Source organism: Sapajus apella, unplaced genomic scaffold (assembly GCF_009761245.1).
Source record: "Sapajus apella isolate SASKATOON/1434 unplaced genomic scaffold, GSC_monkey_1.0 scaffold4, whole genome shotgun sequence".
Classification (NCBI taxonomy): domain Eukaryota; kingdom Metazoa; phylum Chordata; class Mammalia; order Primates; family Cebidae; genus Sapajus; species Sapajus apella.
The window spans coordinates 12,598,221-12,620,710 of NW_022436944.1; the positions used below are offsets into that span (position 1 = coordinate 12,598,221).

At 37.0% G+C, this 22,490-nt stretch overlaps 1 protein-coding gene across 1 annotated transcript in view; it reads right to left on the reverse strand.

The window, feature by feature from the left end:
- Positions 1 to 1,742: 1,742 nt before the first annotated feature.
- Positions 1,743 to 22,490, reverse strand: part of GMPS (guanine monophosphate synthase) — a 79,509-nt gene continuing 58,761 nt past the window's right edge. The window contains exons 11-16 of the mRNA XM_032262554.1: positions 21,453 to 21,568; positions 18,456 to 18,581; positions 14,149 to 14,264; positions 10,274 to 10,404; positions 8,577 to 8,749; positions 1,743 to 7,162 (exon numbers count right to left, since the gene is read on the reverse strand). Of these exons, the coding sequence (XP_032118445.1) occupies positions 7,061 to 7,162; positions 8,577 to 8,749; positions 10,274 to 10,404; positions 14,149 to 14,264; positions 18,456 to 18,581; positions 21,453 to 21,568 (764 nt within the window). The 3' untranslated portion in view covers positions 1,743 to 7,060. The remainder of the gene's footprint in view (positions 7,163 to 8,576; positions 8,750 to 10,273; positions 10,405 to 14,148; positions 14,265 to 18,455; positions 18,582 to 21,452; positions 21,569 to 22,490) is intronic.

The window sequence follows — 22,490 nt, forward strand, 5'->3', positions numbered from 1 at the left end:
AAACCCCATCTCTACCAAAAATACAAAAATTAGCCAGGAGTGGTGGCACATGCCTGTAGTTCCAGCTACTCAGGAGACTGATGCAGGAGAATCACTTGAACCCAGGAGGCAGAGGACGCAGGGAGCCAAGACTGCACCACTGCACTCCAGCCTGGGCATACAGCAAGACTCTGTCTGGGGAAGAAAAAAAAAAAATCCCTGGGTATTTATCACAAACTTTTGGGAAATTTCAACTGTGCGATATATGGCTAATTCAGTCACTAAAGAATCATGTTATTCTAATTGTTGAATCTGAATAGGAATATTGGGGTGTGCTAATGGCACTATTCTACTTTCTACTTTTGTGTATGCTTGAACATTTTCACAATAATTTTAAGACTGTTGAACACCTAACAATCATGATATACATTATTCTTGGTACTCTCCCACAAGCAAAATAAGCACTACAAATAAGCAGTTCAATCTACTATATTCTCATTACTAATCACAATAAAATTGAAGTTGTTTTCCAAAAGAATCAAAAGATGAGATTTTCTTACATTTGATACATTTTTAGTCCACTGAAACATTCTTATTTAGAGTATCAATCATCCTAATGCAATTAGATAAAGGCATCTTGACAAAAGCCTCTTGCCTTTTCCACACCATTTATATAGCCATATTAAGTGGGAATTTTAAAAAGTTTTCTCTAATAATGTTATTTTTTAAAAAAGAATGTTTCGGCAGGTTTCATACTGTCTAAAGAATAGTAATATATACATATGGAATGACATTCTGAAATATAAAAAATGCATTTATGATTAGGATTTGACACACTATTTGAAAATAGTGGTTAACATAAGATTCCTAGCTGCTTTGCTTAGAATATAATCTATATAAATTCATTAGAATAATTCACCAATAATCTACTGAAAAAGCAAAAACAAAAACAGCTGTGTGGTATTTTATAGCTTTTGATTAAAAAAAGTATTATTTTAAGAGGCAGAATGTCAGTTTTGTAATATAGGAGTTCAAGATAAAAACCTAATACTTTTGTTATGAGTTATGCTAAAACAGGAAAAAGTTTTCAAAATATAGTTGTGTTAAATACAGTCTTCTCAGATAGCAGAAGGCAAGGCAAGGGCATCAACTTGAAAGGAAAGAGACCACAGTAATATGGCTGCCTGAAAGTAACTATGGAATTCAGTTTCTCAACATGATTATTTCTTCTAATCTTCATATTGATGACTCACTAGTACATTTACTTTTGATAGGTTTAATCAACTCTGATAACATAGTTCCAAATAATTAAAAGGACCTGATTTATGTATCAAACAAAGGTTAATTTGTTCTTGAGAAATGACAAAAGATTTGGTCAAATGTAAAGGAATATGCAAGAAATCACATAAGTCTGTGTATACATACATACATATGACTTTAATTTTGTAAGTGCATGTGTATACACACACCTTTAGCTCATCATTTAAATAAAAAGCTATCCAATGTTTTATGTCCACATGCCCCCCATTAACACTGAGCAAAATATTAACCCCTCCTATCTACGTAAGGGAAATAGAGTAAGTTGTTAAACAGAAACCCTTGACACTATATGCAATTTCTTATGTCCCTTATTCTGATAATGTCTGTTCTCTTGGCCCTTGCTTCTTGGACTTTCTGATAAACATGAAAGCTTCATGACAAATTGTGAAAATCATCATTTCCTCCTTTATGAAGTATACTGAAGACAAAAGGGATTAAAGCCATTTCACATTTAGCAAAGCTATTTTATGGCAACATTGTTACAACACAAAATAGACATTGCAGTTTACAATTAACAATTACATAGTGATTTCATAACAATTAATACTACTTACTCCAATTAACAAAATATTTCTTTATAAAAAATATGTTCAAAAGGAAGTTTACATTCACGTCTTCATTTAATATTAAGGTTGTAACAATGGTCTCAGGAGATGCAAAGACAGAAAACTACTCACCTTAAAAATCTGTATTCTTGAAAGATACATACTCCACTTGGGTACTGCTCAAGGTTCAGGCTTCCTGGACAACTCAAAGGATTCTGAAGTTGTACTTAATATACCCAAGAAATAGCCGGATTTCCTAAGCTCTCATAATTTTTCTAACCAAGGGCCCTTAACAAAGTTAAAAGACACCACAGGGTTCAAAAGTGAACAAATATGTTGTTTTTGGGTTTTTTGGGGGGACGGAGTCTCACTCTTGTCGCCCAGGGTGGAGTGTGTGGTGCAATCTCTGCTCACTGCAACCTCTATCTCCCAGGTTTAAGTGATTCTCATGTCTCAGCCTCCCGAGTAGCTGAGATTACAAGCGTGCACTGCCATGCCCAGCTAATTTTTATATTTTTAGTAGAGATGAGGTTTCACCATGTGGGCCAGGCTGGTCTCAAACTCCTGACCTCAAGAGATCAGCTTGCCTCGGCCTCTCAAAGGGATTAAAGGTGTGAACCAGGGCACCCGGACACAAATATGTTAATGAGTAAATTAAGATGGCACTGCTCAAATGATTCTAATTCAAGAAACTTAGGTTGCAGGTAGGTAACCTCTAGTTCTCTAAAGAATAACAGCCAAGTGACAGGAGGATTTAAGTGGTGGTGCAGTAATAGCTTAGTCTCGGTTTCATGGCTTAGCTAAAGTCAGAATTGGAGCAGTGGCTATAGCATAGGGGTGGCTTTCTCTTCTCTGAAGGAAAAGTAAAAGGAGTAGGAAGAAAGAGGTTGAAACAATAGCCTATGCAGTTGTTGCCCAGATCTCGAAATTAGCAACAAGTGTGTCAGGTGTCCTAAATATTACCTAACGGGCCCTGGGAGTGTCTGACATACAACATAATATAGGTAGCAGAATCAGTTCCAGAATCTGGTCCCTGGATCTCAATTTAGCTATAAGACCCTCAGCAAGACAGTCTCTATGGACGGCATTTCCTTCCTATAGGTTTAACAAAGATTCACCTGTAAGTTTGATGAAGATAGGCTAGGTACGGCCCTCAATAAGTATTCTGGCTTGCAGATTTAAAACTGTAAATGCTTGAATTCTACCTTCCGATTCTAATTTTATTTAATTTGACATCTGCTTATTGTATTTTTTAACTCCTCAGGTTATGTAATAATAGGCATCCAAGGCTGAGAAACACTGACAAAAAGGTTAAAGTTCAGTGAGACACCGAGGCCTCTTCAATACATAAAAATAAGGTTGGAAGTTACCATCTTGACACTCTTTGGGGGATTCCATATCTCTTCACTTGCCATTAAGTGAAATGTTCAGAAATTTAAGAGTTAACAATGCCACCATTACTGCTATCAAATCCTTCAGTGATTAAAAAGATACCCAGGTTCCCTCAATCATCTGGTGTGGTTAAACGACTTCAATAAGAACAAAAGATGTGCTTTCTAAGTGTGGAGACATCCAACCTGTATTCAGTTCCCTATTACATTTTGGATTTGGGCCAATGAAAGGAGCATCCATTGGGGATGCTCCTTGCCACATTATCAGTGAGACTTCTGGAGGGGAGTAGCATGGAACGGTGGTTATATCATTGGGCAAGAGGACGTCAGAGAACTTCTGAAAGACAGGGCTATCTCTAGAAGCTTACCTACTCTAAGTAAGGAGACAATTAACACTTTCAAAGCCCATTTATCCCTGATGGTCAATTACACACTGAGAACTTCCTTTTTAAGATAGCCTGGATTCTAGCTGTAGCTCCCAACAATTAGCTATATATAAATGATGACAGGTGACTTCATTATTGTCAAAGCCAAAGCATATTCTCTGTTAGCTTTTCAAAAAACATGCAGTAAAGAGAGATTACTATCAGGAGAACTTTGATGGGTGTTTTTCAGGGGTCATCTCACAGCAGAAGAGTCCTCAAGTGGTCAGACCTTGCCAACAGCTTCAAAAAAAAGTAACTAGGATTCGACTTTATCGTGCATTTTGATGTTTCCCTGTGTCATATCTGATAATAAAAGAACTTAAAAAAACCACTATCCAGCTTCTCCATTCTGTTTCCTGCTATGCTTTTTCTTATTTACAAAATAGGAATTTATGGCTGAACTTGATGTTGAAAATTTAATACAATTACCTCATGTCACAGATATAGAACAGAAATGACTTGACCAAATTCATATTGTTGTTTAATGGCAGGGCAAAGCACTAAAGATGGACAGTCCTACTTTCCTAATTTGAATCTCCTTATTCTCTACAGGTTAGGGTCAAGTTACTCAGTAAAACAGGCTATCAGGAGGATAAGCCCGAACAGTGAGGAAACAAACGTTTATGATGCTTCTTTGACTACATGCATGCAGTTTACCTCAAGATTAAGGGATAAAAAAAAGACTAGAAAACAGTGTAACCCTATCTCCTAAATATATCTAAAGACATGTCTTTAGAAATTATGCCAGGCTATTATTTCTAACAGAGCTGTTGATCATAGATGGGGCCTTTAAGGTAGGACTGGGTCTTTGGTTCTTAAAAACGATTCTGTGCCTGCCAATCTTAGGAATAAATGACGCTTTCAATGATCTGCCTCTGTCTACCTAAAAGGTACAAAGAAAAAGAATATATTTAATTAAATAGAGATGTATTCCAGGTAGATGGTAAGCAATGGGAATAAAGTCATGATATGCCCAGAATAACCAATGATGAATGCTATTAGCCAGGTAGCCACCGTTCTATTATTAATCAAGAATCAGCATTTCATAAGTTTATATAATGTTAGGTGTCAGAATACATTCAATGAAAGAACAATCAAGACTAAGGAAACCTGACATTTAATTCTGAAATTCATTAAGTAACCATGCCTAAGCTGAGCTTATTTTCTTACCTGTAAAATGGAAGTACAACCTTTAACTTTTCTCAGTGGCTCAGATGAAATACTGTGAAGGTACAGAGTAATGCTATATGGCACAAAGCAAAAAGCTCTGTGCAAAAGAAGACAGGGTGCTAAGTATTAGGAAAGTTCTGAGTTCCAGAAAATTGAGATTTTTAAGAAACTATGTCATGTCAAGATGTGTTTTGGAGAAACAATTTTCCCAGTGTTATATTAAGAAGTATATACTAACTATATATTAGAAGGGATTATACAAAAGGTGTTCAAAAAACAACTGTCAGGAAAATACTAAGCAGAATTTAACTGCTTTTAACTTCAGAATTTCTGTTTTGAATATAAGTATGCCATGAATCTCCAACAAAGGACACGTGAGCTTACTTTTCCCAAACTTATATGACCACCTAATCCTTTTTACATGGACCTTCTCAGTGGAGCAGTGTTCCTTAGTACATACTTAGGGAACACACATTCTTACTTACTATTTTTCCAAAATTCCTATTGTTTGCTTCAGTATAAAATCCTAAGACACTGTGACTAGAAATTTTTTTTTCATATAAACATAAATGTGTACTGACACATGTTGATGTTGGTAATGTAAGCATTTGATAGGTTGTCTATTCTAGCTCTCAAATATCATGTCTAAATCTGTTAAGACCAGATCATTAACATATCCTCTTTCCAGAAAGCCATAATGAGTACCTCCTCATCAGGATAGAAAATGTACCCTTTAAGTTTTGTAGGAGTCAAATACCCCTATGTCTTGGGGACAGATTTCTGTTCAGACAGACAGAAACTCTTCCCTTGCTGGTCCAGCAGCAGTTTTCTTGTTCTCAGGACCAGCCAGAATAAAAAGATGACTTCTGCCATGCATCATTTTGTTGTTTATCTAACACTGAATCCCAAATAAAATTTCATACCTAATAGATCTGACCTTTTAAACTAGAAAAGAGGCAGCAACCTGAGATGGAATTGGTAAGAGAAAAACATGGTAACATTCCTAGCTAAAATACTGAGAGAAACGGAGAGTTTAAGTCAACTATTATCTATTTTTACAGTACTTATGTGAGTGTTATAAAAGATCTGTTAGAAACTGATGTCAATGGAAACAAGTCCTGCACCAGTTCTTGAATCATCTCTTATAGCTAGTAGAAAGGATTAAAAGGTTTAGCAAACATCTTGCATGGATCAAGACTGTTCACAGACGTCTGAGCAACGAATAATATGTCTATAGATTAGATCTAAGAGTTCATTTTACAACTGTTTACTAGATGATATAAGCATTTTTCCTCTTCTATTTGTAAGCTGTAGGTATGCATCATGGCTTCTGCAATCTCAGAGCTGTTTCTCTGACCAGCAAAGGAAGAGATTAAAATGCTCCTCTTGACCTCTATCTGCATTACACCAGAAACGTCACTGAGCCAGTTTCTTCTGGGGAGAGAACAGAAACCTTCTATGCAAGGCTGCAGGAGGCTGGTAGTAAAGGGCTAGGAGGATAAAGCTCCTTACTAATAAACAAGCTGACATTGAACAACATGGCATCTATGTAGAACATGGTTTGCAAACATTTTAAGACCATTCATAGACATCTGAGATCACTCAGTTTCTTCTTCCCAAGGCTGTGAAATAAAATTCAAAAGTAAATCAACAAATTCCTGGTGGTTTCCATCTTACAGTAGCTTACATTTTACAGCCTCAGTGTCCTTCAAAAGTGGCTGGAATAGCCCACCTATACCTTTATCTGATATGTTCATCTCTCACCCACTGGAGAAATAAGATTACTTATAGAAAAAATTGATTCTCCAAAAGGAATATAAACACAGTAAGTAACACTGGTAAATAATGGGTGTTTCTAACAGTTCTTAGAAACTGGCAAGGAGACAGAAGCCTATTACTACCCCTAAACTCACTCACCTTCATACATCTTCACATAGACATCAATAGCAACAGTGACTTTATACATAAAGAATAAGCGAGGCAAAGGCAAAAGCAGTATCAATCTGTCTGAGTGTAGGCAATGGTGCTTTGATTATTTACCCGTACAAACTCTTCAGTCCCTTTTGGTTATCCCCAACTCAGCTCTTAAGCCGTAGATTTTTGCTGTAGAGAACTCAGATGTGATGTAGCTGGCTCCAGTAACTCTTTTCACAGCACTGCACGTCAATAATGGGAATGATTTCTAATCAATTTAAACTGCACACGGTACTTTAATAGAACAAAAAGTTTATTACTCCCACTCAGTAGTTCCTGGGGGCTTTGATGTTAAGTCATACATAATTCGAGAAATACCAGGGATCTTCTTAATCTCGGTGACCATCTTTAACACCACCTGTTATTAAAAAAAAAAAAGAAAAAAAAAGATTATATAGAAGAGCCAGCATCCACTGCATGTCCAACAGTCCTAGAGGGCTTACATTTATAATTTAAAATTAAAATTTGACTATTTTCACTATTGTCCTCCATATGTATGGGATGGTTTCTGATTAATCTTACATAATGAATCTATTCCACTCAGGGATATGTTTAAGTTAATAAGGTTTAAAATATTAGTGACTTAAACTCAGTACTACTTAAAGTGTGATCCACAAACAGGTGCTAGTCTGCAAGTTGTGTTTGTGACTGACCTACAAGTCCTTAAGAACATATAGCAATTTGACATTGCTGTGGAATCCAAGCATGTGATTTTATGTGTTTAACCCAATGCTCTGCAAATTATCTGTGGCAAATACAACTCTAATGGCCACGAAGGTGGCACAGAGTACACTGTAATAATAATTATCAAGTACATAAGAGAAGATAGCCTGCTCACTCATCAAATTTGGCAAATTTGAGCCTAAGAGAAAACTGACTCTAAGCCACATTCCCCAACCCAGCTACCTCGCTATAACCACAGCCTCAAATCAGTGCACTGGAGGCAGTGGCCCAACTAATACAGTCTCATTTTGATTTTCACTAGCTATTATGCAAGCAGCTCCTTTGGAATGTTCTGGTAGAGACAAAGAAGGATCAAAAATTGAGTTGGAATTAGTAGTAGGCAGAATATTTAGGCAATTCTTGGGTGTCTGGCCACAAAGCTATCAAGTTGCATCCTTATTTCTAAGAAACTCTTCTTCACTCCTAGAGTTTTCTTCTTTATTTGGGGAATACTATTTGTAAAGTAGAAATTGACAGGATCAGATAAAATTATAAATTAAATTGCTTACTTTCTATACAGTAATCAAACATTTGGAGAGCATATGAAATTTATCTGCACCAGTGTACTAATCAAATATGTGAAAATCAAAAAAAAAAAAAAAAAAAAAAAAAAAGAAAAAAAAAGGGCCTTTTTTTTTTTTTTTTTTGAGACAGAGTTTCACTCTTGTTACCCAGGCTGGAGTGCAATGGCGCGATCTCGGCTCACCGCAACCTCTGCCTCCTGGGTTCAGGCAATTCTCCTGCCTCAGCCTCCTGAGTAGCGGGGATTACAGGCATGCGCCACCATGCCCAGCTAATTTTTTGTAGTTTTAGTAGAGACGGGGTTTCACCATGTTGACCACGATGGTCTCGATCTGTTGACCTCGTGATCCACCCGCCTCGGCCTCCCAAAGTGCTGGGATTACAGGCGTGAGCCACCGCGCCCGGCCAGGGCCTGTCTTATGAACAGAAAACCAACATCAGAAATATAACACTGGCATAGCCTATTCCATTCGCCATAAAATTAAGAGGTACTGAGAATGTACATTAGAAAAAAATATGTGAATTACCTCTACAGGGATCTCATTGCCAGGTGTTGCAGGTATACCAGTCATGAAGTCACTAGTAATAAAGGTTCGAATAACTACAGATCTCTGGCATGAAGGCTGCTTTTGAAGTGGGTCCCGATCAAAATGTAATGGTGTCAAAATCACCGGCATCTGGCTGATTTTCCCAGCATACCCTAGAGAAAAGTATAGAACCAATCACTACACCATAGAAAATGCACTCTAACTCAGTTCAATTAAATCCTCCCAGACAGTATCTGAAATCACATATACACACACAGCACAGTTAAGATTGTCATCATGCACTGATTTCAGCTACTCCCACGGCCTTTTAAGTGGACTCAACCACAAATGCAAAAAAAAACAGAATTTGATCACATCAATGATGTTTCACTGATGTACTATAAAGAGAGAGAGTCAATTCCCATTATTCTTGGTTATAATTTGCAGTTGCAAACAACGAACTAGCAAATACTGAATCATTTCTCCCAGGGGAAATGGAGAGTTAGGTTCCTGCAAGCTTCTGGCTGCAATATTTTTATCAACTGATTAATATGTAACCTTGTTTTATGTATTTTTCTGACTTAAGACACTGTATTTAATATTTAATATATTCATTAACACTGAATTCACAATCAACAGCTCTTTAACTCATGCCTGAATGAAGCTTATCTAACACAGATTTTCTCTGTAAGGTACATCATAGCATTCCCGTGCTTAGGAACCCAGACAGCACTTCAACACTATACTTGAAATCCATTTTAAACAGAAACAAAAGGCATAAAAATGCAAAAGATAAAGCATCAAGGAGACCAAGAGAAAAACACTTGTTCACATCATGAGAGCTGAAACAAGGCAGAGCATCACTTTGTTTGTTCAAACTCAGCTGGGAACATCTAAGTCTGGATATTCAAATTTTCTGCTGCTCTGTGCATGTCCACAAATGGTCACAAAGATGAATGTATTTTATTTAGAAGTAGCATTATCGGCCAGGTGTGGTGGCTCATGCCTGTAAATGCCAGTACTTTGGGAGACCAAGGCGGGTGGATCACCTGAGGTCAGGAGTTTAAGACCAGCCTGGCAAAACCCCAGCTCTACTAAAAATACAAAAATTAGCCAGGTGTGGTGGCAGGCACCTCTAATTCCAGCTACTCAAGAGGCTGAAGCCAGAGAATCACTTGAACTGGGAGGCGGAGGTTGCAGTGAGCCAAGACAGTGCCACTGCACTCCAGCCTGGGTGATAGAGTGAGACAGACTCCGTCCGTCTCAAAAAAATAAAAAAGTAACATCATCAGAGATTTAAATAATAAAAACAAAGGCTGGGCAAGATGTCTCACTCCTGTAATCCCAGCATTTTAAGAGGGCAAGGCAGAGGAGGTCGGGAGTTCCAGACCAGCCTAACCAACAGGGAGAAACCCCATCTTTACTAAAAATATAAAAATTAGCCAGGCATGGTGGCGCATGCCTATAATCCCAGCTACTCGGGAGGCTGAGGTAGGAGAATCGCTTGAAACCCAGAGGCAGAGGTTGTGGTGAGCCGAGATCGTGCCATTGCACTCTAGCCGGGGAAACAAGAGCGAAACTGTCTCTAAATAAATAAATAAGCATCTAAAAAGCAAAAGCCACATCCTCCTACTCTTAATGTCAAGCTTCCAAAAACTAGTTTCAGAAGGTAGTGATCAAAAACATGAGCAACTTACCAGACTCCCTGAGAATGTTATGGGCCTCAAAATCAGCTTGGCGTAAAGTACTGAGCACACCTGTTGTCAAGAAAGTGGGAGTAACATCTGTAGGAGGTTCTTTAACTGGTGGGCCAAATATATAAACAACTCTAGAAAGGAAGAGGTAAAATTGTAGCACAATTACATTTTAAATGTAGAAATTACATTTTAGTATGAGAAGCAAGACACATAGAATAGTAACATTCTTTCCATTTCCAACTTCGTTTGAGGTCCCTCTCCTGCCCACTTCAACTCCCCAAATGGATAGGAAAGGATGTAAGATTATAGGAATGTCTGTGTTCTATGTGCTTTCCTCAAAGTGTGTTCTCTGGAATACTCTCAGAATGTGCAAAGATAAAAGTGATTATTATGACTCTCTTTTCACTTAATGTACTGGATTGAAGAATGTTCCCAAAACTTCATGTCCACCCAGAATCTCTGGGGAGAAAAAGGGCCTTTGCAGATGTAATCAAGTAAGATAAAGTAATACTGGATTAGATGGGCTCTAATCCAATGACTGGTAACCTTCCAAGTACCTAGAAACTTGGATACATAGACACACACAGAGGAATGAGGGTCATGTGAACACAAAGACAGACTGGATTATGCTGCCACAAGCCAAGGATTGTCAGCAGCCACCAGATAGTAGAAAGAAGCAAGGAAGGATCCTCCCCTTGAGTCTTCAGATAGAATATGACCCTGCCAACACTGAATTCAGACTTCTGGCCTCCTAAACTGTTAGAGAATAAATGTCTGTTGTTGTAAGCCTCCCAGTTTGTGGTAATTTGTTATGGGTAGTCCTAGGAAACAAATACACAGTTAAAATTTTAAAATGGGTGTCTTTATGACAAGACTTCATAAACTAGTAATATACTATACTAAGATACACTGGAAATCTCCAAGAGGAAACTACAGTGAATTTCCCAAAATTAGTTGACTATTCATCTTTTTTTCTCTACTTGAGAAACAATTGTCCTAGAGAGATTCGCATTTGTACTTCATTAAAAAGGCCACTGAAATAGGACTTTGTATCCTATTTTCTTCCAAAAAAAAAAAATGATTCATTACTGTTTTATATAAATGTCTGAAAGACATTAAGATACAATGCAAATATCGTCATGTTAATGAGTACAGTTTAGAACATAACTTAAGGAAATTAGAATCAGACAATTTTAACAACTTGAAGTGTTATGTTTTGGTTTGAAGGGATCTGTTTCACAGTCTTCACCCAGAAAATAAGAGGGAATCAGGGTAGAGATATGAGTGCCACTTAGCTAACTCTCCCTACTCTAACTCCAGCCAGTAGGCCAGTTATTGCTTTCCGTTAGTCCTATTTTTAGCAAAGAAAATAAATCTCCCCGGCAACTATCATGGTAGTTTTGATTTTTTTTCTTTTTTTCTTAATATATACTTAGGTAAAATACACAAAAGAAAACCATATTAGCACAAAGCCATCAATACCACCAATTACTTTATTGCCTCCTTCCAAACACTATAACAGAAGCAAAGTTTTTCTCCCATGCACAGACAGTAAGCTATACTTTTTCTAAACAATATAGTTCCTAGAGCTCATAAAAGATATTTAGAGGAGAAAGTTAAGAGAATGCCATGAACTTGCTCTTTTCACCTTCTCATTTCTTACAAACAAGAGTAATCACTAGAATGTACTGGGACAGGTATTCACCCACACTGCATATGACAGTAAAACTGGAACAGTCCCTCCCTGTACAAAGACTCCTTCATCTAAATTAGGGAAAAAAACTGGCAAAAATGGAAGAATATTTTTCTTCCATTTTTGGAACTGGCAAAGAAATCTAAAGTTCACCAAAATTCTTTTAAGAGCTTGCTGGGTTCATATTTTGAAATCTAGTTTTTTGTTGGCTGGTCATAAGGCTTTCTATTTTTTTCTTTTTTGAGAAGGGAGGAAGGAGGATGGAAGAAAAGACAAATAGGGAAAACAGAGAGAAACTAGAATATACAAATAAAGTTTAAACAAGGATGTGTGTCCTTTGGCAAAAGAAAAAGAAGATAAAACTGTAAGAATGTTGTGAATGAAGAAATATACTAATTATATAGTAAAAGCAGTGGAGTTAAATTTAGGGAAATTTTCTGGTGATATGTGAAGTTTATATAGTATTCTTCGGAAGACAAATTATGAGCCACTGTTCTAACCTAGACAATTATCTCCACTCAAAACAGGCAATTACAAATTTATCAGTAATGAGGTTTTTTATTTGTTTTTTTTTTTTTTTTTGAGAAAGGGTCTCACTCTGTTGCCCATGCTGGAATGCAGTTGCACGATATTGGCTCACTGCAACCTCCACCTCCCAGCCTCACTCGATCCTCCCACCTCACCCTCCCAAGTAACTGAGACTATGGGCACATACCACCATGCCCAGCTAACTTTTGTATTTTTTGTAGAGATGGAGTTTCACCATGTTGCCCAGGCTGGTCTCAAACTCCTGGGCTCAAATGATCCATTTGCCTTGGCCTCCCAAAGTGGTAGGATTACAACATGAGCCACCAAGCCTGGCACCCATTATTGAAGACATTAATAACTCTATTTTTCAGTATATTAAAGATGCTTCTATAAGTGGGGGTCTTCAGTTCATTTGAGTAAGCCTTTCAATGAGCATGTTTCCATCAGTAAAAATGTGGCTTTCCTGTAACTCCTTATTCTCTAACTATACAGGCTCTGCTAGGTTAACATTAAAAGGTAAACTTCTAATTTCTGCAGCAATTTGAGTAAAATGAAATCTCAAGTAATTCTTTTTTGGTGATGAACTGCCTAACACCCATGAAGAAATGTGAAGAGTGTGAATAACTGTGGAATAAGAACATTTAATTAGCAATCTAGTACAAAGTAAGTGAATTTTTGAACTATATATGGTATGAAGCAATTGAGTATTAGAAATAGGTTATAAATCAGCTGTTGATATATCCAATGTAAGACACTGATAGGTAAATTAAAGAAAAATTAATCTAAAATGTAAATTATACATTTAAATGTAACTATTTTAATGCTATCTGGCATATGCCTATTTCTTTTCTTTGATTTTTCCTTAGGCTTACTACTAAATTAACCAAGTCTTCATTTTTGTTTGGGGGGATTGTTTGTTTTGCAGGGGTGTGTGTGTGTGTGTGTGTGTGTGTGTTATGTACTCTATTTGTAATTCTGTAACCTGGACATACTTTTCTCAATCCTTCTGAAATAAAACATATCACTACAAAACCAATAGCTAATATAAGCCACTAATTTAGAAGATATGTTTTACAGCTGCCTTTAGTATTTTACACTAAAAATAAAAATCTTTCTCCTTTATAATTTTTTAGGCCGGGCATGGTGGCTCACACCTGTAATCCTAGCACTTTGGGAGGCCACGGTGGACAGATCACGAGGTCAAGAGATGAGATCATCCTGGACAACATGATGAAACTCTATCTCTACTAAAAATACAAAACTTAGCTGGATGTGGTGGTGTGCGCCTGTATTCCAAGCTACTTGGGAGGCTGAGGCAGGAGAATCACTGGAACCCATGAGGCAGAGGTTGCAGTGAGCCGAGATGGCCACTGCACTCCAGCCTGGCAACAGAGTGAGACTCCATCTCAAAAAAATAATAATTTTTTCACAGATGATTACATTGTGATGAAGCATCAGAACACAAGATAATATTAAACATCTACTTAACTGTGACCTATGTGCATATTTGAATTACAAACACAGCCATTTACTCTTATCTACATCACCTGCCTATATCTACACTTGAGCCTTTTGGTCTTTCATTAATGGAAAGCCCTTTGGAAACGCATCCTTCCATTACACATGCCCCCGCCCTGGCTCCTGTGGAACACACCTGTTAACGTTGTGACACATGCGAGGTATAAGCCTAGCCAGAAAAATAAGAGATTCCCAGTCAGGTTCATCTTTACTGGAGATTCCACACACGTAACTGTAGGACCGACAGTCACCCTGAAAATAAAAATATAATCAATAATTTTTCTTAATGAAAAGATGCATTGGTTCAATTTGAGAAAGCTGTTTAAAAAAACAAAAACAAAAAAAAACAAAGCAGCAGCAGCAAAGGAAAAGGAAAGGGACAAGGGAAAAGAAAAGGAAAAGCAAAAGGAAAAGGAAAAGGAAAAGGAAAGGAAAGGAAGCATTGAAAAATATCTTATGCATAGTGACACTATTTTTTTTTTTTTTTTGAGACAAACTTTGCTGTTGTTGCCCAGGCTGGGGTGCAATGGCACAATCTCGGCTCACCGCAACCTCTGCCTCCCAGGTTCCAGTGATTCTCCTGCCTCAGATTCCCAAGTAGCTGAGATTACAGGCATGAGCCACCACACTCAGCTAATTTTGTATTTTTAGTAGAGACAGGGTTTCTCCATTTTGGTCAGGCTGGTCTCAAACTCCTGACCTCAAGTGATCTGCCCGCCTGGGCCTCCCAAAGTGCTGAGATTACAGGCGTGAGCCTCCATGCCCAGCCGGTGACACTATTAATAGTAATTTTTTGTTTGTTTTTTGAATAAGAACATATTATTTGAATGATATTATTTGAATGAAAGTATATATTAGATGCTTCTCTAATGGTATAAATAAATTCCAAATTAAAATCCCGTATTAAATCCTACCTGAATCAGTTAAGACATAAATAAAGTATCAGGTACTATCAAGAATTTTTGCTGAGCAAGCTGGCATAATCCCAGCACTTTGGGAGGCTAAGGTGGGCGGATCACCTGAGGTCAAGAGTTTGAGACCAGCCTGGCCAACATGATGAAACGCCATCTCTACTGAAAATACCAAAAAAAAAGAAAAAAAAAATTAGCTGGGCATGGTAGCATGCGCCTGTAGTCCCAGCTACGCGGGAGGCTGAGGAAGGAGAATTGCTTGATCCCAGGAGACAGAGGTTGCAGTGAGCAGAGATCGAGTTGCACTCCAGCCTGGGTGACGGAGAGAGACTCTGTCTCAAAAAAAAAGAATTTATTCAACATTCCCATTATCTGCACACCTGTGGATAACCAGCATATTTAATTTGGCAGACAAGGCCAGGAACAGAGACTCACACCTATAACCCTAACACTTTGGGAGGCAAGGGTGGGCGGGTTAGTTGAGCCCAGGAATTCGAGACCAGCCTGGACAATATGGCAATAACCTATCGCTACAAAAAAAAAAAAAAATTAGCTGAACAATGTGGTGGCAGGTACCTGTAGTCCCCGCTACTCAGGAAGCTGAGGTGGGAGGATCACCTGAGCCCAAGGAGGTTGAGGCTACACTGAGCAGTGATCATGCCACTACCCACTGCACTCTAGCCTGGGCAACCGAGTAAGACCCCATCTCAAAAAAAAAAAATTATAAAATTATTTTTAAAACTATAATTTGGCAGACAAGATCTGTCAATGATTTTTGAGTAGATAAAAAATTCTTAAGTGGGAGACAAAAACAATTCACAAACTCTTACTTACCAAAATGTGTTTCAGTATCAGCTTAAAAGTTAATTTTAAAATAAGTAAATAAAGCTGATTATAATGTATTCTCCTTTCCTGTGTCCTGTCTAATCCAAGTAATTTGTTTTTTTATGAAAAGCAATTTTAAAAAGTAACAGATTAGAGAAGTACCTAATGCCCAGAATGGCAGGTATTAAGAATGTGAAAATTCAACATATGTGAATGCTAACGTGATAGCATCTATAAAAGTGTAAAATGCACATGCTCTTTAACATGGAAAATTATCCTACATAAATAGATGGATAACTGACGGAATGCCTGTAATAATAAAAACTGAGAACAGTTTAAATGCCCATTGGTTAGAAGAATAAATTATGGTATGCAGAGAATATGAGGGAACAGTTAAGAACAATCTACTTGGAAAGGCACAGAAAGGTAAGTTCACGATGTTCAGTTAAAAGAAAAAAAGTTAGGCCGGGCGTGGTGGCTCACGCCTGTAATCCCAGCACTTTGGGAGGCCGAGGCGGGTGGATCACAAGGTCAAGAGATCGAGACCATCCTGGTCAACACGGTGAAACCCCGTCTCTACTAAAACTACAAAAAATCAGCTGGGCATGGTGGCGCGTGCCTGTAGTCCTGGCTACTCAGGAGGCTGAGGCAGGAGAATTGCCTGAACCCAGGAGGCGGAGGTTGCGGTGAGCCGAGATCGCGCCATTGCACTCCAGCCTGGGTAACAAGAGCGAAACTCTGTCTCAAAAGAAAAAAAAAAAAAAAAAAAAGTTGACAATGTGTACCCAAAATCCTCTTTTATTTTCTTTTTAAAATGTTTCCAGGAAGACACATATGAAACTTCACTGGAGAGTAAAAATACAAAGAATTTTTTTAATGTATTTTGACTTTGTACAAATGTGGTTTACTTTGGTATTAGAAAACAAAATGCATTGTTATACTAACCATGAACCATCTTTTTTATCTGAGCTTGCAAGAGTCTAGGCTTCAAAGGGTAAGAGACTAAAGTTAGTTATCTAATAACAAAAGAAAATTTTATTTTGGTGGGAAAAGTAGAAGAGCCCAAGTAAGTTTCAATTTCAAGAAACTTGTTGAATGTTCACTCATTCAACAAATCATATTACATCAAATATCTATTTATAACGCTTCTCTAAAAAAAAAAGAGTGGGGAACCACTTCAACTCAACTCTCTATGTAGTAGGAGTTGGCATACAGAGGTGGAAGTTCTCTGTAACAAATCTACTTAAAACTGAGAACACTTTTAATAATTAAATAACCTGTCTACAACTGTATTTTTATATACTAGGGTAATACTGCCTATAAGCATCATTGCAAATTTCAAAATGAATTTGTGTATGAATGAGATAATACATAAACCACTGAAAAAATATCAGTAACTCCAAGTAAGGTTATTTCAATAGTGACTCTAAAACAACATTAAGCGGCTTACAAGACTTGGCCTTTAAAAAGAAGGCAAGAGTTTCTTCACCCAGATAACTGGCTCTATCACTTTCATGAACTAAAATACTTCAGTTTGCTTTAACAATCACAATCAATTTCTACCTTGTTTTATTCACAGGCAGAACTGCATGAATTCAAAGCAAGGCGGAATTTAAACTGACAGATTCATATATTTAGAAAAAAAATTAGGTTTTCAATGAGTAATCTCTAAAACAGTAGAATTTTTTTCTACACATAATTTTACTAGAGGACATTATTAACACATTAACCCTATAACTGGCACTTATACTATTTTTGAGTTGAACTACTGACACTTCTAGTTTCCATTTAACCACAAACTTGAAATAAAAGAAAATAAACCTTCCTCTTCCCTATCCCCCCACACTTTTGTTCACCAAAAACTCATTTGAGGGTCATATAAAAGAGAAGGCTGGGCACAGTGGCTCACACTTCCAATCCTAACACTTTGGGAGGCCAAAGTGAAGGATCACCTGAGGCCAGAATTTTGAAGCCAGCCTGAGCAACACAAGGAGACCCTATCTCTACAAAAAAATTAAAAATTAGACAGGCATGGTGGTGCAGGCCTATAGTCCCAGCTACTTGGGAAGCTGAGGTGGGAGGGTCGCTTGAGCCCAGCAATTCAAGGCTACAGTAAGCCATGATCACATCACTGCACTCTAGCCTGGGCAACAGGGCAAGACCCTGTCTACAGAAAAAGAGGGGAAATTAATGTAATCATTTTTCAAGTAGCATTTTATAATTGAGAACTATATTATTCTCACATTCTTTTACAACTAGAAAGGCAGAATAAACACACAAAAAAATCAGTAAAACATGTTCCCTAATATAGGGAATACACAAGCTGAGAACAACACCTAAATGGTGTAACATATTCATCTGGAGGCCTTCCTGCAGTTAAAGACTTCTAAAACCACAGTATATTTCACATATAGAAGGATAAATGACCTCTCAATCCCTGCCCTACAAGGCAGAAGTAAGCATGCCAACCCTACAGGAAATGGTTGCTTTCAATATTTGCCTTTGGTTAGAGTTCATAAGTTCCAAAATTATAAAATCTCAGCCTATTTAATTCCTGTAAATATTCACTCCCTAAACATTCTATAAAATATGACCTCTTATTTCTCTAAACTTGGTATAAATATTTACATGTCATTTTCCTAAGTAATCCTTATTTCAGTATTAGTAGGAAGAATGTATCACTGGTGAATGAATTCAGACAACTCACCTGCACACCTACAGTTTTAATTGGCAGCAAGAAGGCATTCAGTGAATGCAGACTTGTAATTTGCATCAGCTTCTCCTGATCCTCTTCTGTTGTGCAGGCTTTGACTCTCTGTAATAGGGTATGTGGCTGAGAAAAAAACCAAAGAGGCATTTTTTCAGTTTTAAGAAATAAGGTATTCACTCTTTTATTATTACTACTATCTTATGTATCTACACTTATGGTTTTTAGTGGTGGATTGTATTTGGTATCTCCTTGACTTGTGTGTGCTATGCACTATTCCAGAAATTCACTCCTAAGGGCTAGGACTATGAAGTCTTAGGATAAGAAATACAAACTATATTTACATACATCAAGGCTTTAGTACCCTGTCACCAGCAAGTGATACACCTCATCTGAGTCAAATGTTATTTCTAATGCTTTTTGCGTAAAGTCAGTTTTGCCTGAAATTAATATAGCTCATTTCTTTATTTACCTGGAATATGTTTTTCCATTCTTTAACTTTGACTCCTCCCATTCCTGTCATGAATAAACTATACTTTTCATATCTACTATACTAAACAGATTTTAGTTTTCAATCTAGTTTGACAGTCTATGTTAGTTCTTTTAATTAATTATGGGTTAATAATATAGTTGAATTGCATTCTACAATTTTATTCTGTAATTATCTATCCCATTTTTTACTCTTACTCCTTTCTTGCTGTCTTTTGAACTGGTGATTTCTCTCATCTCATTTATTTCCTCTTTATCGTTTTTGAAGTTAAATCCTCCATTTCTATTCTTACAGTTGTTCCCCTTTAGTGTTAACAAGGATACTTGATAATCTTCTGTCCTTCTGGCAAATAATACAAGCAACTTAGAATTCTTTAGCTCAAATCAATCCCTTTGTGCTTACATGTAACTTCAGCTAAACATTGTTACATATTTTCTAATTAACAAGAACAACTAGAGATCATTTTTACCTCATCTCTTGATTTTATAATTATTTTTATCATTTTATACAGTCCATGTTTGTTTCAGTTTTACTCATTTACCATCCTCTTTGCTTGGCATCCCTTCTTGTATCTCACACCTTTCCCCTGGTATCCTGCTGCTTCTCCTGAAATCAGTTTGTTACAACAATGGTTCTCAACCCTAACTGCACAAATTACTTGGGCTCCTCAGGTCCCAGCTCAGACCAATGAAATTCTAGGGCTATACATAAAGAACAGTATACTTCAAAAGCTTCCCCAGATGATTCTAACATACAGCCAGAGCTGAAAATCTTTGCCTTTAGTTTCTCAAGTAAGAAATTGTTGGCAGTAAATACTGTTTAATCTCGAAATAACTTTATTTTGCCCTTGTTTTTAAAAGACAGTTTAGTTGTTCAAAGTCTTGCCTTTACTGTTGCTTTCAGTATAATTTCCTGGGTAGGTAATTGATCTGTTCTCTGCAGCTGCTCTGTCTTTGGCAGTCCTTAATTTCTCTAAGATATGCCTACTAGCTATCAAATTCTTTCCCTTTATTCTACTTGGGATGTGTTATGTTTCCTGAATCTGAGCCATCATGTCTTTTACCAGTGTAGAGGAATTAATATATTTTTGTCTATTATTTGCTTCTGGATATATGTTAGCACTTACCTTATCCTTTTATCTAAACCTCCTCTACCCATATTTTCTTTATAATGATTTGTCCTAATTTCTGAATAATCTCTAAACAACTTTGACTTTGCTAATTCTCTCTTTAAGCCGTTTTTCAGTTTTTATTTTCATTCTTGAACTTAGATTCTTTTCAAATCTGCCCAGTTATTTTTAGTAGTCTCTTATACATTATTCTTATTATCCATAGCTTATTTCTATTTACTTTACATATTGCTTGTTAATTCCAGTAAAGTCTTTGAGGGTCTTGTTCTGACAGTTTTTTACCTTCTCTTTCATGGTGCCTTAATTCTATATGTGATTTATATTTTTGATTATAACCTCATACTTAGTGAAAACCTATCTGTGAGAAGCCTTTGGGGACCTAGGTAAAGATATTCTAAAGAGAATCTGTACTGTTCCTTGCCTAACTCCTGTAAGCACTACCAACCCAGGTCCACTTTAAAATTCTTACATTGCCAATTTTCAGACCACACAAATTACATAAATTAAAACCCCAAATCTGCAGAATTAAGCAGACTTGAGAACTTTTCCATTCATCTTCAATTTGGAGCCAAAGTGCTGCACAGTGTGACAATATCTGATCCAATCTCTGGCCTTTCTTGGACTCAGTCTCATACTCAGACATCTGTACATGAATGAAACCGTTAAAACCCAAATCCTAGACCGCAAAGGATTAGTAGCTGTCCTCAGAGAAGCAGACAGTGTTGGCTTCTTGAAATGATACTCCCAATAAATTCCTGACAAACCATTTCCCTCAGTTTCTTGTAATACACATAAAAGAGTGGTTTAAAATACTTTATCTTGCATTTTTAGAGACTCAGGATATCTAGTCTTATATGGCTGGAAGGAAAAATGTGCATACAGCCATAAAAAACGATGAGTTTGTGTCCTTTGTAGGGGCTTGGATGAATCTGGAAACCATTATTCTCAGCAAACTGCCACAAGAACAGAAAACCAAACACCGCATGTTCTCATTCATAGGTGGGTGCTGAACAATGAGAACACGTGGACTCAGGGAGAGGAGCATCACACACTGGGGGCAGTTGGGGGGGGCCTAGGGGAGGGACAGCAGGGGGTGGGGAGGGTGGTAAGGGATAACATGGGGAGAAACACCAGCTATAGTATGCACCTATGCAACAACCCTGTGTGACCTGCACATGTACCCCAGAACCTAAAGTAAAATTTAAAAAAAAAAAGTGCATATAAGAATATCTGTGGAACAATTTCTCCACAGTCATTTCAAAGATTATATTCCTCTGAATTTTTAAATTATAAAACCCTAAAAAATTCATTATAAATGCTGGTGTATAATAAGAATCCATTCAATTTCTTGTAATGTTTAGCTGTGTCAAATTATTACCTTTTTTACACTTGCAGAAAAATCAGCTACTATTTTCAAAATATTGTTGGTTTCAGGGAAGTCTTTACAAATGTAAGGTTCTTCAGCACATATTACTCTGATTGCCAGGCCAGGACCTAAAGATAAGAGTAACAATAGTATTTAACATTAATGTTATACTTTTAACATAAAAATCTAACATAAAACTGTCACTATTTTCAAAATACAAAAACTTTCCAAAATTAAAATCTATCTACATAAGTATTTAATTCCAAATGTAGCTATTAGTTTCCCATTCAACTCAGCATTTTTTAGAATGCTTCAACATTCTAAAAATGTTGTAACATTCAGAATGCTGCAACATTTGAGTTATGCACACTTTTTAGTCTGCATAACTTTTTGGCATATTAGTCTCTTTTCCTAAGTTTCTTCAACTATAAAATAGTATAATACTATCACAGCTTCCACTGTGAGGCTGAAATAAGATAATATGTTTAATTCTCTCCATATCAATCATTCGTATCTCCCTTTTTTTAAAGAGATGGAGTCTTGCTCTGTCACCAAGGTTGGAGTGCAATGGTGCAATTATTTCTCAGTGCAGCCTCAAACTCCTAGGCTCAAGCAGTCCTCCTACCTCAGCCACCTAAGTAGCTGGGGTTACAAGTACACGCCATCACGCCTAGCTAATTTTTTCCGTCAAGACGTGGGTCTCACTATGCTCCTCAGGCTGGTCTTGAACTCCTGGGTTTGAGCGATCCCCTACCTCAGCTTCTGGAAATGCTGGAATTACAGGCGTGAGCCACTGCACTTGGCCTATCCTGTTTTTACAGTTCATGTATTAGGTATCACAGAATTATCCAGTAAATACTTGAAGTTCATAACAGATGTGCCAATCTGTTCAAAACTTTTTAAGGGCATTTTCTAACATATACATTAGAGGACAGTATAATTAACCACCTTTCTCATCACCCAGCTTCAACTATCAATCCAATTTTAGGAATGGTATTATACTGTTTATTTATATATATATATATATATATATATATATATATATATATA